The following is a 17,913-nucleotide window of genomic DNA, read 5'->3' as shown; positions in this document are numbered from 1 at the left end:
TTAAACACACAACACACACACACACACACGCACGCGCACACACACACACACACACACACACACACACGAGATGAAGCACCCAGGTTCCTTCCTTCTTTCTCATGTGACTCCAGGTATCACAGCTCAGATATAGTAAAAGTGGCTGTCTCCTTGGTTCAGAAGCCACGTTGCTTTTTTTCTTCCCGTTACTGAACCTTTAGTCTTCTTCCTAATCCCATTAACTCCTTTCCTTCTTGATATGGGGCGCGGGGGCATTTAGACCTGATGGACTTGACTTTAAAGTGAACTGATTTGGAGTAGAAGAGAAGGAAATGAAATGGCAGCAAGAAACAACAACTAGGAATTGCCATCCCTTTTCTCAAAGACGCAGGGAAAGGACACATTGACCTTTATATTACAATAGTTTTAGGGAAGACACACTAGTTCCTACTCTGATGCCACCTGCCCAAATCTCCATTTAGACTGAACCAGGATAAAAAAAACCAAGACAAGCCATTATGGTCCTAAGAGGACTTCTCAGGAATCAGAATGAATTGAGGAAGACAGACTTTACTTATTTATTCTCCATCTTCCTACACCACATGTCTTTGAGAACACTATGTCTTATACCAGGAAGCCCTAAGTATCCATTCAGGTCTTGAGATAGCCAGGTGGATGGACTACCTACCTGATTAGAAGTGGGAGGTGGAGGAGGACCGGGGGGTGGTGGAGGGGGAGGAGGAATTGGCATCCTTGCCCTGTTTGCAGCTGGCACTGCTCTCTTTCCTTTTTAATCTGCAGCTTTAGGTCACTCATATACCTGCAAGTGAAACAGAAATAAATTCATGAGAACAACTTTGCCATGAGAGACACTGAGTACCAGGAGAACCAGAGGACTGAGCATGACACCAGAGAGAAACTAGGCACTCATCTCCTAGTCGCACTGTGATATAGTCCAGGGCTCGGTAAATCTTTTCTGTAAAAGGCCAGATGAAAAAATACTTTAGGCTTTGTGAACCACATATGTTCTCTGTCGCACGTTATTCTTTTGTTCTGTTTTGACAACCTTTTAAATTAATAAACTTCATTTCTTAGAGCAGTTTTAGGTTCACAGCAAAACTGAGCAGAAAGTACAGAGTTCCCCTAAAACCCCTGTCCTCCCCCCCACACACAGAGTCCCCCACTACCTATACCCTGCAGTGATACATGTGTCACAATTGATGAACCTACACTGATACCTCGTTACCACCCGAAATCCACAGTTTACATTAGCGTTCACTCTTGGTGTTGTACGTTCCATAGGTTTGGACAAATGTATAATGACAACTCTCCACCAATGTCGTATCATATAGAATCGTTTCACTGTCCTAAAAATCTCTTATGCTGCATCTATTCATTCCTCCCTGCCCCCCACCCCTGAACCCCTGGCAACCACTGAGCTTTTTAATGTCTCCATAGTTTTGCCTTTTCCAGAATGTGGTATAGTTGGAATCATACAGTACCCTTTTCTGATTGGCTTCTTTCACTTGGTAATATGCATTTAAGTTTCCTCCATGTCTTTTCATGGCTTGATAGCTCATTTCTTTTTAGCACTGAATAACATTCCACTGTCTGGATGTACCACAGTTTGTTTATCCATTCACCTCCTGAAGGACATCTGGGATGCTTCCAAGTTTTAGCAGTTATGAATAATGCTGATATAAACATCCTTGTGCAGGTTTTTGTGAGGACCTAAGTTTTTGACGCATTTGGGTAAACATCAAGGAGCATGACTGATGGATCATATGCTAAGAGTATGTTCTGTAATAAACTGCCAAAATACCTTCCACAATGGCTGTACCAATTCGCATTCTCACCAGCAATGAATGAGAGTCCCTATTGCTCCACATCCTCGCCAGCATTTTGGATTTTGGTCATTCTAATAGGTGTGTAGTAGTATCCTGTTGTTTGAATTTGCAATTCCTAAACGACATATGATGTTGGAATATTTTCATATGCTGACTTGCCATCTATATATCTTCTTTTTTTGAAATTAATTTATTTATGTATTTTGGCTGCACTGAGGCACGCGGGCTTAGTTGTGGCATGTGGGATCTTAATTCCCCAAACAGGGATCGAACCCCGGCCCTCTGCATTGGGAGCGCAGAGTCTTAACCACTGGACCACCAGGGAAGTCCCTATATATCTTCTTTGGCGAGGTGCATGTTCAGGTCTTTTGCCCACTTTTTAATCAGGTTGTTTGTTTTCTTATTGTTGAGTTTTAAGAGTTCTTTGTACACTTTAGATAACAGTCCTTTATCAGATGTATCTTTTGCAAATATTTTCTCTTACTCTGTGGCTTGTGTTCTCATTCCCTTGATTTTTACATTTTAAAAATGTAAAAACCGGGACTTCCCTGGTGGCACAGTGGTTAAGAATCTGCCCTGCCAATGCAGGGGACACGGGTTCGATCCCTGGTCCAGGAAGATCCCACACGTCACGGAGCAACTAAGCCCGTGCACCACAACTACTGAGCCTGCGCTCTAGAGCCCGCAAGCCACAACTACTGAGCCCGTGCACCGCAACTACAGAAGCCAGCGTGCCTACAGCCCAAACTCCACAACAAAGCCACCTCAATGAGAAGCCCACGCACCACAACAAAGAGCAACCCCTGCTCACCACGACTAGAGTAAGCCCACGTGCAGTAACGAAGACCCAGTGCAGCCAAAAATAAATAAATAAAATAAAAATAAATAAATAAACTTATTAAGGAAAATTGTAAAAACCATTCTTAGTCATTGGGCCATACAAAACAGACCATGGACCAGATCTGACTCATGGGCCACAGTTTACTGACCCCTGGTATAGTCACATCACTGGAATCTGATAAGAGCGTAAATACCACGTGAGAATTTATCCAGTTATCATGGCTTGACACTCAAAAAGCATACAGTTGTCTCCTTATTACAGTCTGTAAGTGATCCTCACTTCACAAGTGAGACTAAAGCCAGGGGACTTTAGTCCTCATTAAGACATTGAAGCAGGGGGCAAAGATAAAACTAAAACTCAAGAACAATACCCCCCAAAAGTCACCCCAAGGAAATCCCACTTCTTGAACCCTCAAAAGTCAAAGCCAAATAACTGCAGAAGTTTGGTTCTAAACCCTTTACATGGGTGATCAAAATCTCTCTGTGAATAAAGAAGTAACCACTTAAACACTTCTCTCAATGCCCTGAGAATGATAAAAGGGCAAATATTCCAAAGGTTCTATAAAACCAAGAACCTTTGTAGGTAGTAAATTTGATCAAAAACATGACCGTTAAATTAACATCTTCAAAATCCCAACTCCTTCCAGTGGAATGCCACTCTAGGCTGGCTGCCCACCAGAGCTTTTTGCTCCAATCACAAAGAACTGGACAGTACTTTGGCTAGGTGGTTCCCAGAGGGAATGATGTCTGAACTCGCTTCAAGGAACGAGCAGCTGACTCCCCTCTAAGGGAAATACCTTCTCATTTCTGGTTTCAAAATTAAGTCTAGTCTTTCTTTGCCAGGAATCTAACACACTAGGCTTGAAAAATTGATCAAAATAGTAAATCCTCACAAGCAGAACATCTATCTCGGGGCGTGGGGGGTGTTAAAGTGAAAGAAACACATGGAGAAGAAGAAAAAAACTTTCTTCTATTAAAGTCTCTGGGTTCACTATGACCATTCCACTCAAGCCCCCATAGCAGTCTTAAAGCTAGCAGCCCAAGAATAAGGAAAATAGTAGTTTATTCAGAAACAAACATTTTCAACTAATTCCAGTCACCTCAGTTCCCACCTTTTCTGGGTTTCCAGTTCTACCTACTTTGGCCATTGCCACAATTGAAATGGTCTCCTAGAATGACCCGGAAAAGAGATTCAGACAAGTCCCTAGTTCTTTCCAGATCCACAGTTGATCCAATCTACACGCTACAGAGTAAGAAATGACGTAAAGGGACAAACTTAAGTCTGACAGTGAGAGTCATTTATTAGGCAAAGCAGTAGTTCTCTAGCAAGGCAAATCTTTTTTTAGTCACCCACTGCAGAAGACCACTAATACATTATGCAGTTAAAGATGCCTTCTTAAAATAGGCTCAATTCAGACTCCAATTTCAAAGTAGACCCATCAAAAAAAAAAAAATCACTTTTGGGAGTTCCCTGGTATCCTAGTGGTTAGGATATTCTGGGCTTTCACTGCTGTGGCCCGGGTTCAATCCCTGATCAGGGAACTGAGATCCTGCAAGCCATGCAGTGTGGCAAAAAAAAAAAAAAAAAAAAAAATCACTACCAGCACCATGGTTGACTACCAGCAGTGGCTCTCAACTTTTCTTCTGTCTCCACAAAGACTGCAGGCATGACACCCTCCTACCAGGGACACTGAGCAAACAATGATACACCACAGTAGAGTATTATCACTCCCATTTTACAGGTGAGGACCCTGAAGCTCAAGGAGTGGGGTTACATGTATGCACACTAGGGAGAGAGGCAGACCGACTGAGCTAAGTGCAACCCCCCAGATCACTCAGGAGTAAACTGCAGAGTTAGGACTCAAACTCAGGTCTCCTGAGCCCTTTCTATTTCACCAATCACTATGAAAAAAATCTCCACTGCAAGTTGGTTGGGTTTAGCAATTTTCTACTATTTTTCCTAAATGAAAACTTAACCCACTCCAAATTCCTATCTTAGTGATGGAATACAAACAGATCTCTATATTTTCCAAGAGCAAACCAATTTATATAAATTTAAATTAACACAATTTTCCTTGCCTTGAAGATTCCCTAAAGAAGTTTTATTCAAACCAATTCAGGATTGACACTACAAGCACTAACCCAATGCAGAGGGTCTGCTTTGAGAACTGCTTTCAGTTAAGAACAAACGAAGCGGGCTTCCCTGGTGGCGCAGTAGTTAAGAATCCACCTGCCAATGCAGGGGACACGGGTTCAAGCCCTGGTCCGGGAAGATCCCACGTGCCACAGAGCAACTAAGCCCGTGTGCCACAACTACTGAGCCTGCGCTCTAGAGCCCGCGAGCCACAACTACTGAGCCCGCGAGCCACAACTACTGAACCCACGTGCCACAACTACTGAAGCCCACGCACCTAGAGCCCATGCTCTGCCACAAGAGAAGCCACCACAATGAGAAGCCCGCGTACCGCAATGAAGAGTAGCCCCCAATCGCCGCAACTAGAAGAAGCCCATGCGCAGCAACGAAGACCCAACACAGCCAAAAAAAAAAATTAATAAAATAAACAAATTTATTTTTTTAAAAAAGAATCTAACATTCCTGAAGTTAAACCTGAGATTAAACTAAAAAAAGGAAAAAAGAGGGTTCATCACAGAATTAAGTCTTTCCTTTCTGATCTATTAAATTAGAACTACAAACCTCACCATCTGTGTTCTTCAGAGTCCCTGAATTTCAGAAAACTTCTCATTCCCTTCTTAAGCCTTTCCACTTAAAAACCATGATAGCTTTTCACATCCTCAGGAGTCAGTTTCTCTGAAATAAAGATCAGAGAGCATTATTTCAAGTCTTCTTAATGTCAAATTTATCACAGAATTCAGAGATAAGTCTCCATAAAACTCAAGCAATGCACTTTAAAAAAGTGCTTTCTTCTGTTCCTCAGAAGACAAAACCTATTTTTCTATTCAATTTTCAAATATTCGTACACTTCAGGAGCAGGAAACCTCCTGAGGACAAAGACGGAAACTATTTCCTTTTACATTTGATAAATGAAGAATCCAATTTAGTTGTTGCTTTTTATCATATATTTTAAAAGATCTAAGAGGTATTCCAGTTACCACTACAATTTGAGGGCTTTACTCAAATGGTATTCTGCTGTTATAAAACTCAGGTTTCAATATCAAGTTATTTTACAAAGAAAAAAATTTTTATTTTGTATCTAAATGTTAATGACATCCATTTTCATACTGAGCGACCTCAGGTAACAGCACTCTCCTTTGATCTCAGCTTTGATTACAGAGTAAATTACAGTTTTTGTACCAAAGTACCCAACAAAATCCCACAGGGGAAAAAAAAAACCAAAAAAAGCACCTGACCTTGAACATTTTTAAGTAGGCTGTCTCCCTCAGCAAAGTCTCAAGGGCCTTAGTTCTACCTTACAAGACTCAGTCATATGAATAGGAATTTGGGATGTCAACAAGTAAATTATCTCTCCTTTGTTAAATACATGTTCAATTCTTTAATATCCTATTAAACCGCTTCGTAATATAAAGAAACAGAGAGACAGCTAAAAGAGACATTTCAAGATTCTCAATGAAAGACCATTTAGCTCTGTCTACTCTGTCTCCAGATAATCTAAAGAGAAGACAGTTGTGTCTTCAAGAGGAAAAGGTTCCAAATGTTCCCCCAATGGAATTCGTCTGATCCCATAGTTCAAAAACAAACAAACAAACAAACAAAACAAAACACCTCTCTAACAGTATGAGAGATGGAACATAAATATTCAGCAGAAAGAGAAAAATCAGTTGCTCTAGGACAGAGAAAAGTCACATTAACAGACAATGGGGTTTTTGTTTGCTGTATTTTCATACCAGGTGGATAGAGGTGGCAAGATTTTCCAAGCAAGGACGTTAAAAACTCACTGATGGGACTTCCCTGGTGGTCCAGTGGGTAAGACTCCAAGCTCCCAATGCAGGGGGCCTGGGTTCAATCCCTGGTCGGGGAACTAGATCCCATATGCATGCCGCAACTAGGAGTCCGCATGCCGCAACTCAGAAGTCCGAATGCCACAACTAAAGAAGTCCACATGCCGCAATGAAGATCCCATGTGCTGCAACTAAGACCCGGCGCAGCCAAAATAAATACAAATAAGTAAATAAAGAAATTTTTTTTAAAAAGGTTTTACGGATATTAAAAAAAAAAAAGAACCATTGATGAATCAGCTCCTCATGACCATTCAATAAGATAACCAACCCTGGAAACATTCCCATCATACAAGTGCAAAATGAGCAAGCCCACTTTGCATACTTCTCAACCATGTTACCGACAGAATCAATAGCAAGAAACCAAGGGTAACTGCAACAATGAAAATAAGTGGAAAATGATTAGGTAAGGTTTTTTTGGCCACACCATGCGGCATGCAGGACCTTAGTTCCCCGACCAGGGATCGAAGCCGGGCCCTGGCCAGTGAGAGTGCAGAGTCCTAACCACTGGACCACCAAGGAATTCCCTGAACGGGTAGATTTTTGTTAAAACTGGATTCCAAATTCAACAGCAATCATCCCATTCTGATAAGCATTTCATTTAACAACTATTCCTCAAATAACCCTATAATGGCCCTGGTACCAGTTTAGACATTACCCTGAACTAAGAAACTTTAGAGGAACATTTCATGTATCGGTGTCCATTTTACCCAATGAGCTCTTAAGCACAGACAGCACCGTATCCTTCTATAGTTCTTTCCTATTATTTTACAGCACAGAGTAGGGGCTCATCTGTCACTTGCTGAACCGAACCAAATTTAAAAGTAGCATTGTCTGAAAGAGCAAGCAAGTCTGAGTTGAGGGAAAAAAGCAATGAAGGATGGATCAATGTGCCAGAAATGGAAAAAGACAAGAAAAGAGGTAAGGAAGAAACACAAGGCTATATACACATGTGTAGTTCAGTGTTCCAAAAAATCTTAACTTGCTTAACTTGCTGCATTTATTCATTCATTAATTCATCTATCATATAATAAACATTTATTGAGCACCCACTAGGTGCCAAAGCATTGTTCTATAACAATGGTTCCCAAGCGGGGTGATTTTGTCCCCCAGGAGACAGTTGGCAATGTCTGGAGACATTTTTGACTGTCATGACTAGGAGGTGCTACTGGCATCTAATAGATAGAAAACAAGGATGCTGCTAAACACTCTATAGTGCACAGGGCAACCTCCCACAACGAAGAATCTTCCCGTCCAAAAATGTCAATAATGCTGAGGTTGATGAACCCTGTTCCAGAGGCTGAACTAGACAATTTTTTACAATCTTGGGGCCTATATTCTAGAGGAAAAGATAAACAAGGAAACAAATATAATCTCAACATTTCCATTACTGACAAAAAGAATGAAAAAAAGAGAATCATAAAGGGAGAGTGCAGGAGTAGGGTACAGTGTTCTTTTAGATGAGGAGAGGGGAGGGGGCTGGGGTCTGGCTCTCCAAAGAAGTCTCTCCATGAACAGCCAAGCCCTAGAAACATCTGGGGAAAGAGCATTCCAAAAAGAATTCACAAACATCAAAGGGAAAAACCCCGAGATAGTAATGAGCTTGATGTGTTAGAAAACTAGTGAAAAAGCCAGAGTAACTAGAACAGGGTGAGGTGAAGAGTGAGAGGAGATGAAATCTGAGGCCTCTGTAGGCCATCCTCCAAATCCAAAAGTAGTATCCTTCTCCATCCAATATGCCTATTATACCAAAGAAGTCTAAACAAACCAACAGCTTCACACCCAAAGTAAACAAGTTCCATCAGTTATCTCGTTCACTAATCCCACAGACTGTACCTCATCTCTCGTTGGCTTGAGTACAGCTAGGGACCTAGGTACTAACTGGAAGCCTTCCAGGGTTAAAAGTCCCCTGATGGTAGTCTGCCTACCTGTCCACCTGCCCTTCAACCTTGCTCCTGAAAAGCAGTACAGTATGGGGAAGGAGGAGCTCATTACCACAGTGGCATAATGGCATCCAGTTCCTAAGCCACAGAACCCCACATAGGATAACAGCCAGGAGCTACTGCCTAGGAGTATTCACATGCCACTGCAGGAGACGAACGAACAGCAGGAGCCAAACAGGTTCCTATAATTACGGAGGAACTGATGTCAACAAAGAACTATGAACACGCCTCCATGTGTTCTAGGACAGAATACAGCAGAGAGTTTCCACTAAAGCATTTCTGGTTTCTCTAAAATACAAGGAAACAGACTAGAGTAACATTCTTGTTATTCATATTTTACCACCCTCCCCCCGCCCAAAAAAAGCTTTATATAGTCTGAAAATAATCTACAGCCCTCGTCTCTCAATGGAAAAGGTGCTCCCTCCCCCTTGAAATTCAATTCAGTCAAACCTGGTGAAACAGATTTCTATCATATGTAGAAATGGAATTAATTAAAATTCCAAGGTTACTCCATGAAGGGGAAAAAAAAATCACTTTTCCAACTGCATGCATATTCCATCATGGAAATTCAACTCTGCAGCAAATCTGATTGATCCAACAAGTAATTTTTTTAAAAATCACAAAGGGACTTCCCTGGTGGCGCAGTGGTTAAGAATCCGCCTGCCAATGCAGGGGACAAAATACAAGGAAACAGACTAGAGTAACATTCTTGTTATTCATATTTTACCACCCTCCCCCCGCCCAAAAAAAGCTTTATATAGTCTGAAAATAATCTACAGCCCTCGTCTCTCAATGGAAAAGGTGCTCCCTCCCCCTTGAAATTCAATTCAGTCAAACCTGGTGAAACAGATTTCTATCATATGTAGAAATGGAATTAATTAAAATTCCAAGGTTACTCCATGAAGGGGAAAAAAAAATCACTTTTCCAACTGCATGCATATTCCATCATGGAAATTCAACTCTGCAGCAAATCTGATTGATCCAACAAGTAATTTTTTTAAAAATCACAAAGGGACTTCCCTGGTGGCGCAGTGGTTAAGAATCCGCCTGCCAATGCAGGGGACACGGGTTCGAGCCCTGGTCCGGGAAGATCCCACATGCCGCAGAGCAACTGGACCTGTGAGACACAACTACTGAGCCTGTGCTCTAGAGCCTGCGTGCCACAACTACTGAGCCCTCGTGCCACAACTACTGAAGCCTGCGCGCCTAGAGCCCGTGCTCCACAACAAGAGAAGCCACCACAATGAGAAGCCCGTGCACCGCAACAAAGAGTGGCCCCCACTCGCCGCATCAGAGAAACCCCACGCGCAGCAACAAAGACCCAACGCAGCCAAAAATAAATAATAAGTAAACTAATTTTTTAAAAAATCACATGCACACCATGATAATTTAAACTGAAAATCCTAGACTTCTACAACTACACCTGGATGTTTTACTCTTTACCTCACTGATTTTTCACTGTTACAAGCAGAACACAACCCTAGAAGAGAAAAGGACAGAGGCAAAAGAAAGATATATAACTATATGATGAAATCCTTTCAAATATAGTTTTCCTAATAAGAGCATAAGTATACATCCCAAAACGCAGCTTTTCCCCCTAATTACTCTTTCCTCTTGTCTCAGATTATTTTTCAAAAGCCCAAAAAACATAAACTCAGAAACCTACATATTCATAGACGACTTGATGTGGTAAATATTAGGTACCACAGGTTATGATTCCCAGTTACAGGGCAACCCAGCAGCCAAGTCCTCTCATCTAAAATGATCACAAATCAATGAGAAGTCTACTCTTGTGTGCAATAAAATAAACACATCTGTGAAAAATGGCTTCATTAAAAAGACGGCTAGGGCTTCCCTGGTGGCGCAGTGGTTGCGAGAGGGAGGCCCGCATACCACAAAAAAAAAAAAAAAAAAAAAAAGACAGCTAGAGATAACTAATGCAAGAGCAACTGTAAACATAATACCTGAAAACTGTCCTAAACAGAGATCAGGGAATGACCTCACCAAACATCCCCAGGCCCTACCACAGCCCTCAAAGCAAAGAGAAAATCCTACTATCCTGAAAGCACTGAAGTATTGGGAAGGTGGAGGAACATATATAGAAAATAGTCAACTGCAGTAAATCAGTAATAGTTCAGAGTGCTGTAGTGCTTCAAAACATAGCAAGTGAGGGGCTTCCCTGGTGGCGCAGTGGTTGAGAGTCCGCCTGCCAATGCGGGGGACACGGGTTCGTGCCCCGGTCCGGGAGGATCCCACGTGCCACGGAGCGGCTAGGCCTGTGGGCCCGTGGGCCATGGCCGCTGGGCCTGCGCGTCCAGAGCCCGTGCTGCGTGATGGGGGAGGCCGCAGCAATGAGAGGCCTGCGTACCGCAAAAAAAGAAAAAAAAAAAAAAACACAGCCAGTGATTCATGGTCAATGAGACAATAACACTTTATTTTTATTTTTTGGCCGTGCGGCTTGCGAGATCTCAGTTCCCCGAGCAGGGATTGAACCCAGGCCATGGCAGTGAAAGCCTGGAATCCTAACCACTAAGCCACCAGGGAACTCCCAAGACACTAACACTTTAGATTTAGCACTGTTTTTGTGACTTCATTCAGCAAAACTGTTTCAATGAAACCTGTAAAATTCTACTAGAGCTGTTTTGATAGAGTTGTTCATCTTAGAATGTAAATCTATGTCAGAGCCGACATGGCTTCCTCAGGCTGCATTTTAGCTAATAACAGCAAGACTTCCAACACCTGAGTACTAGGGCACTACACTTGGCCTCTGCAACATAGCTAAGACAGGTACTATTTAGCTCCTGATCTCCAAGCGACTCACAGCAACCAAGGAGCAGCAGCAAACACCTCATTTCCAGGTGTTTTACACACCAACAATAAAAGATACAACTGTTTTTCCTTCCAAGGCCTAGGGATCTACAACACAAAAAGAAGAGAATGTGCCCTCTCATACTGTCAAAGTTAAAAACAAACTTCAAATCACAGTGCTTTAACATCTCCAAAAATGGTGCTGCATAAATGTAAGGCAGATAATTAGTAAATTTGTTTTTAAAGCCTGAGTCAATTTTCCATTTCAAATACAAAAAACAGATTCCTGGATTTGGACAGTGAAATGATGCAGAGTAGCTCAATGTTCATAATTAATATTTCCTCCCCACCCATACATCCCAGGAACCAGTGGGTTTACAAATGTTGGCTAAAAAAATGGAGTCATACAAGGCCAAAGTTATTACCATTAGCCAGCATTTAACTACAGAAGAGAGGAGTTAATCAGATGAAGGACACACATTCTAATTTAGAAATCCAGACCAAAGCTAGACAGACTAAAACACAGTCGGAATACAAAAGCAACTTAGGACAGCAATAAATGGTTTAGAAGATCCTTCTAAAACAGAGCTTCCAAACTTGTCTGAAGATAAGACACATCCTAGGGCATCTGTTTAAAAATCAAACACAAAAAAGATTGCTGGGCCCTAATCCAGACCTACTAAAATCAGAAATTGTGCAGGAGAGAGATCTGGGAATCTGTATTTTCAAGGAGCACCTTAAGTATTCTTGCTGTTAGGGAAGTCTGGAAAACAGTGTTCTAAAGGAGCATTAGCTATCAACTGCTATCTGAATGGGTTTCAGTAAAGAAAAGATGATGAATACGTTGGTTAAACATGAATATATCCATGCATTTATCACACATAAACACCATCAAAATTACAGCAAAGGGATTTTTTAAGGCATAAACTTCAAAAAAGAAAAAAAAACAGGAAAGGAGACAACAACATAAAGAGAGATGTCAACAAAATTTTGGAAGCTGGAAAGCAGATGCACTAGTGATAAATAACTTCACAGAAAGGAAAAAGCTAAATGCTTGCAGCAGTAAGAAGCAAGCACAGGTTCCTACCACAGAATCTCAGAAAAGGCTCAGAAATTGGAGGCACCTAATACCTCTGGATAAAGGAGTGCAGGAGGGGCTAAAACAGAATTGGTTGAAAGTCTGTATAAGAAATAAGATTCTTCCATCCTCTCTGTCCCCTCCCCCATGATGCCTGGCAGAAGATGAGAGAAGTTGAACCAGAGGCCCTCTTGAACCAAGGGACCAGTCATAGCTAAGGGCAGCAGAGCCATAATGAAAACAGAGGGATCAAGTGAAAGTCTAACTTGTACTCAACAATGAGACCTCTTCCCCCATCCCCAGCTCTCTTCTCCCACTTGGCTCCAAAAACCCCTGCTGCTGGGCTTATACTCTCTAGGCAGAAGACTGGAGCAGCCCTCTCCGAGGAAAGTGACCAGTGCCAATTCACCCTAAAATGGGGCCCACCACTTGATGAGTCAGGGCTCCACACTCAGCTTTTTAGTGCCTCATCCTTAAAAATGAACAGACATAGCCAAGAATTATCAGACATTTCAAGAAAACCTCTAACATGAAAGAGGAATCAAAGCAAACAAAACACAATTCCTGACAACATGCAAAAATATTTATATATAAAATTCCAAAAAAATTTCCTGGAAATTAAAAAAACTGAGAGCAAGGACTTCCCTGGTGGTGCAGTGGTTAAGAATCCACCTACCAATCATAATGAAAACAGAGGGATCAAGTGAAAGTCTAACTTGTACTCAACAATGAGACCTCTTCCCCCATCCCCAGCTCTCTTCTCCCACTTGGCTCCAAAAACCCCTGCTGCTGGGCTTATACTCTCTAGGCAGAAGACTGGAGCAGCCCTCTCCGAGGAAAGTGACCAGTGCCAATTCACCCTAAAATGGGGCCCACCACTTGATGAGTCAGGGCTCCACACTCAGCTTTTTAGTGCCTCATCCTTAAAAATGAACAGACATAGCCAAGAATTATCAGACATTTCAAGAAAACCTCTAACATGAAAGAGGAATCAAAGCAAACAAAACACAATTCCTGACAACATGCAAAAATATTTATATATAAAATTCCAAAAAAATTTCCTGGAAATTAAAAAAACTGAGAGCAAGGACTTCCCTGGTGGTGCAGTGGTTAAGAATCCACCTACCAATGCAGGGGACACGGGTTTGAGCCCTGGTCCGGGAAGATCCCACATGTTGTGGACCAACTAAGCCCACACGCCACAACTACTGAGGCTGCGAGCCACAACTACTGAGCCCACGTGCTACAACTACTGAAGCCCGTGCGCCTAGAGCCCGTGCTTCACAACAAGAGAAGCCCGCATACCGCAACCAAGAGTAGCCCCCACTCGCCACCGCAACTAGAGAAAGCCCGCATGCAGCAACAAAGACCCAACGCAGCCAATAAATAAATAAATTTATTTTTTTAAAAACTGATAGAAAATATTAAAAATACAATAGAAGAGTTGGAAGAAAAAACTAAGGCTATCTGAAAATTGAATGAGAAAAAAAAAAATTCACGAGGGAAAAAAAATTACAGGGCCATTATTCTCGGAGTTTCACCATCTGGATTCCCAGAAAGGGGTTCCCAGAAAGAGAGAAGAGAGAAATAATTATCAGAGAGAGAATATATTATAAAAGATGTTAATACAAGAAAACGTCCCAAGACAGGTGGAAATAAGTTGCAGACTGAAAATGCCCCCTGAAGGTCAACCATGATTTTTTTTTTTTTTTTTGGCCACACCACCGGGCTTGTGGGATCTTAGTTCCCTGGCCAGGGATCAAACCTGGGCCCCCAGCAGTGGAAGCATGGAGTCCTAACCACTGGACCACCAGGGGATTCCCAAGCATGATGAATTCTAATAACCATCCCAAGGCACATCACTGCATTTCAGAATACCAGGGATAAAGACAAGACCCTAAATGGGACTTCCCTGGCAGTCCAGTGATTAAGACTCTGCGCTTCCACTGCAGAGTCCTCCAGGGGGTGCAGGTAAAGACAAGACCCTAAAACCTCTCAGAGAAAAAACAGATCCCACACAAAGAATCTAGAATCAGAATAGCATCAAACTTCACAATATGATTTTTGAAAGTTAGAAAACCACAAAGGCTTAAAATTTCCAAAGAAATATGATACCCAACATAATATTTTATATCTAATCACACTACCAACCAGCGTGAGGGTAGAAAAGAGATGATTCAGACATGCAAGACCTCAAAAGAATGCACCCCCTCCTACAGACCTTTTTTCAAAAAGCCTCTGGAAGAGACTCCACTAATGTGTTCGAGTGTACTGAAAAGAGAAACTTTCATCCGAGTTTAGGGATGAATGAATGATTGACACTCAGAAAATTAAGCAAAAAAAAAACAAACAAAAGAAAAAAGGCAATTATTATACTGAGGGGAAAAAAGTATAAAGAAGGAAATATAACCATAGTACACAGTCAATATACTGGATGCTTTTTTTTTTTCCTTCTTCTGATAACACTCACCTCTACTCCCTTCTGGACTCACGGGAGAGGAGGGAGGCTGGACGTCTGGGAACTACCTTTCCTAGAATCGCCTGTCAACGGGGCTGTGGTTTAAATTCCACCGGCACAACTCATTCACTCAAGATCTGGAAGATGGAAGGAAGATAGATGCTATTATTGACCTTCCAGGAGCAATGAGCAGGTGTGTGGCCTCCAACAGATGACAGACATGTGGTTTGCAGCAGTTTTCAATATTCTGTAAATTGCCTGCTTTGGTGTTTAAGGCAGCCAAGATTATTAATGGTTGCAGTTTCTTACAATCCCTGCAAGTAGCTTTCCCTGACCTATGCTCCCCTGGCCTTCCAATGATTTGGCAATCTGTGAAATATCAAGAATGGTTGGTTTTTCTGTTTGAATCCTGATATATAACACAAAAACATACAAAATATTGATTTAATCAAGATTGTGATATGTCTCTATTAGGCAGATAGCAGGAAGGGTTGAGCGTGAAAAGCAGCATAAGAATGCAAAATTCAGTGTCCTCAGTAGAAATTCAATAGATAATATCTAAGAATTGAAAAACCAAGACATAACAGTGTGAGTATACTATGTAGAAACATGAAGGTAATATACATCAGGAAAAAAATACCAGAAGTATTCAAAGTGGTTGAGGACAAATTAGGAGAAATGGAGCAGCTTTTTAAATGGTAAGACTTATAGTACTGTTTGACTCTTTAGATGACGTATTCTTACTATATTGATTTTTAAAATTTAATTACTAAAAATCAAAAAAAATCTAACACCGTAGAAGCAAAACCAAGCTTCAGACTGACCAAAATTTCAAAAAAATGAGGTCAGTACTGGATCTGTTACGAATGCACTTAAAGAGAGTAGAAAATCCCAAACAAACCAAAATAACCCGTGTCTCACTCAACTGTAATGGAAGCAGGCTGCCTAATGCAACCTGAATCTCTGGCACAGCCCGGGTGTAACCAAACAATGTTCACCACCCCAGAGCTCACTGCACCACAGGGAGGAACTTCCAGGCCACTATGAGAATTCGTGACCAAAATTTAACTGCAAAGGTAAGCACAAAAATAGAGGGATAAATCTTAGAATCAATTACCTTAGCCCCCTTTTTAAAAGGTCTTCTCCTCAATTTAATGCAACTAATTGAAAAACAAAAATAACCATCTGTTGTCAAAATATCTTTAGAAGTTCTAAGAAACTGTTAATGAGATTAAAAGACTGTTACCAGGTAGGCTGAAACCTAGTCACTGATGACAAAAAACAGCTCTTCTCACTCTAGGTTGGCCATCTCATAGTACTAGCCCTCGACTTCTGTGTGTCTTCCTTCATTTGCACACCCCAAATATAAAAGTAGAAAGCTTATACAGAGAACAGTCAGAAGTAAGGAAAATCAGTGATGACAGCCTCCATTAAGAAAAGGCCTGGGCTTCCCTGGTGGCGCAGTGGTTAAGAATCGCCTGCCAATGCAGGGGACACGGGTTCGAGCCCTGGTCCGGGAAGATCCCACATGCCGTGGAGCAACTAAGCCCATGCACCACAACTACTGAGCCTGTGCTCTAGAGCCCGCGAGCCCCAACTACTGAGCCCACGTGCTGCAACTACTGAAGCCCGCGTGCCTAGAGTCTGTGCTCCGCAACAAGAGAAGCCACCATAAAGAGAAGCCCGCACACAACAGAGTAGCCCCCGCTCGCCAAAACTAGAGAAAGCCCGCATGCAGCAATGAAGACCCAAAGCAGCCAAAAATAAATTAATTTTTTTTAAAAAGGCCTGAAAGAAAATTTAAGCAGATGCTCCATAAAATGTTGATCCAGACTCCACATGGAGAGAAGTGTCATGCCTCATTTCAAAGATAATATATTAAGTCCCAACTCACCACAGATAATCTTATAACAAAGCTATGACTTTCACTGAAGAGTCTCTTTCTCTCACTCTAACACCCTTAAGCCATCAGATACACATATGCTCCTTGCTGAAATGCTAGAAAAATTTGCACATTTTCATTCCTTGATCACTAGTGATGGTCTGCTAAACCAAGAGGCTACTTTGAGCTATGAAAACAGGGCAAGTTGATCCAATTACACAAGAAAGGTACTAAATCAAACAGGACCACCTGGGCTTTGGGGAAGAGTACTGTGATTCCTGAACAAACGTCAATATAAAATATACAGCAGATATAGCAGATAAAAATGTTTTCATATATTCAGAGTTATAATGGCCCTTGAGCTACTGATTCATTTGCATGTCCAATAAGTCGCAGGCATCATGTTAAGACGTATGGCCTAGATGATGGGTATGACAAATTATATTCAGTAGTTCACAATAAGAACATCTGTGTTCTCTCTCCAGCCCCATGAGGCTTACAAAAAAAAACAGTCAATAGTCCCCAGAAGTGGAGAGGTTTTCTGTTTGCTAAATAAGCAGGTCTGGCAAACTAACAATCCCATCATCCCCCATATAAGAAATGCTCCCCAACAATCTCCAAACCAGTTCTCGAGAGCCCAAAATTTTAAGTCCTAATCCAGCCACGCAAGTTTAATTTGCAGGACCTGAAAGAAATCAAGATTAAAAGAATGGGCTTTACCCCGGAAAGTTTTCAGAGAACACGTTCCACTGTACAGGCATCATACTCCTTTATGATATCGATGGTTTCAGCATCAACACTGGTCAACTACTACATGTGGAAAAAAGTGGCAGGAAAAAATGTCTGTTGTAAAGGTTGAGCTCAAAATTCACTATGCCATTTATCTGTATCTTTGGAGAGCTCACACTCTCTGAAGCCTTGCCTCCTATCTCTCTGCTTCTCACTCCCTAAGCTCCAGACACACTGGAACTCCTTCAGTTCTTCAAAACAGCCAAGTTCCTTCCCTCCTCAGGACCTTCATCTATGCCATCTCCTCCCCTCATCCTTCAGGTTTCAGCCTCAAAAGTCAATTCCTCAGGGACCTTCCCTGAGTGCCCGCCTTC

The 17,913-nt window shown here is 41.8% G+C and overlaps 1 protein-coding gene across 5 annotated transcripts in view; it reads right to left on the bottom strand.

Annotated features, from left to right (window-relative positions):
• The window catches only part of WIPF2 (WAS/WASL interacting protein family member 2), a 42,145-nt gene that overhangs the window by 18,399 nt on the left and 5,833 nt on the right, over positions 1-17,913 (bottom strand). For 2 of the 5 annotated variants that reach the window (XM_007112504.4, XM_007112505.4), the window contains 3 exons: positions 14,941-15,065; positions 5,362-5,475; positions 668-799 (listed from right to left, as the gene is read on the bottom strand). In XM_007112504.4, the coding sequence (XP_007112566.1) occupies positions 668-730 (63 nt within the window). In that variant the 5' untranslated portion in view covers positions 731-799; positions 5,362-5,475; positions 14,941-15,065. The remainder of the gene's footprint in view (positions 1-667; positions 800-5,361; positions 5,476-14,940; positions 15,066-17,913) is intronic. The other 3 variants (XM_055089969.1, XM_007112506.4, XM_007112507.4) reach the window with 2 other exon arrangements.

Source organism: Physeter macrocephalus, chromosome 14 (assembly GCF_002837175.3).
Source record: "Physeter macrocephalus isolate SW-GA chromosome 14, ASM283717v5, whole genome shotgun sequence".
NCBI lineage: Eukaryota > Metazoa > Chordata > Mammalia > Artiodactyla > Physeteridae > Physeter > Physeter macrocephalus.
Note: the sequence above shows the minus strand (reverse complement) of the source record. Positions and strands in the feature narration are given on the sequence as shown.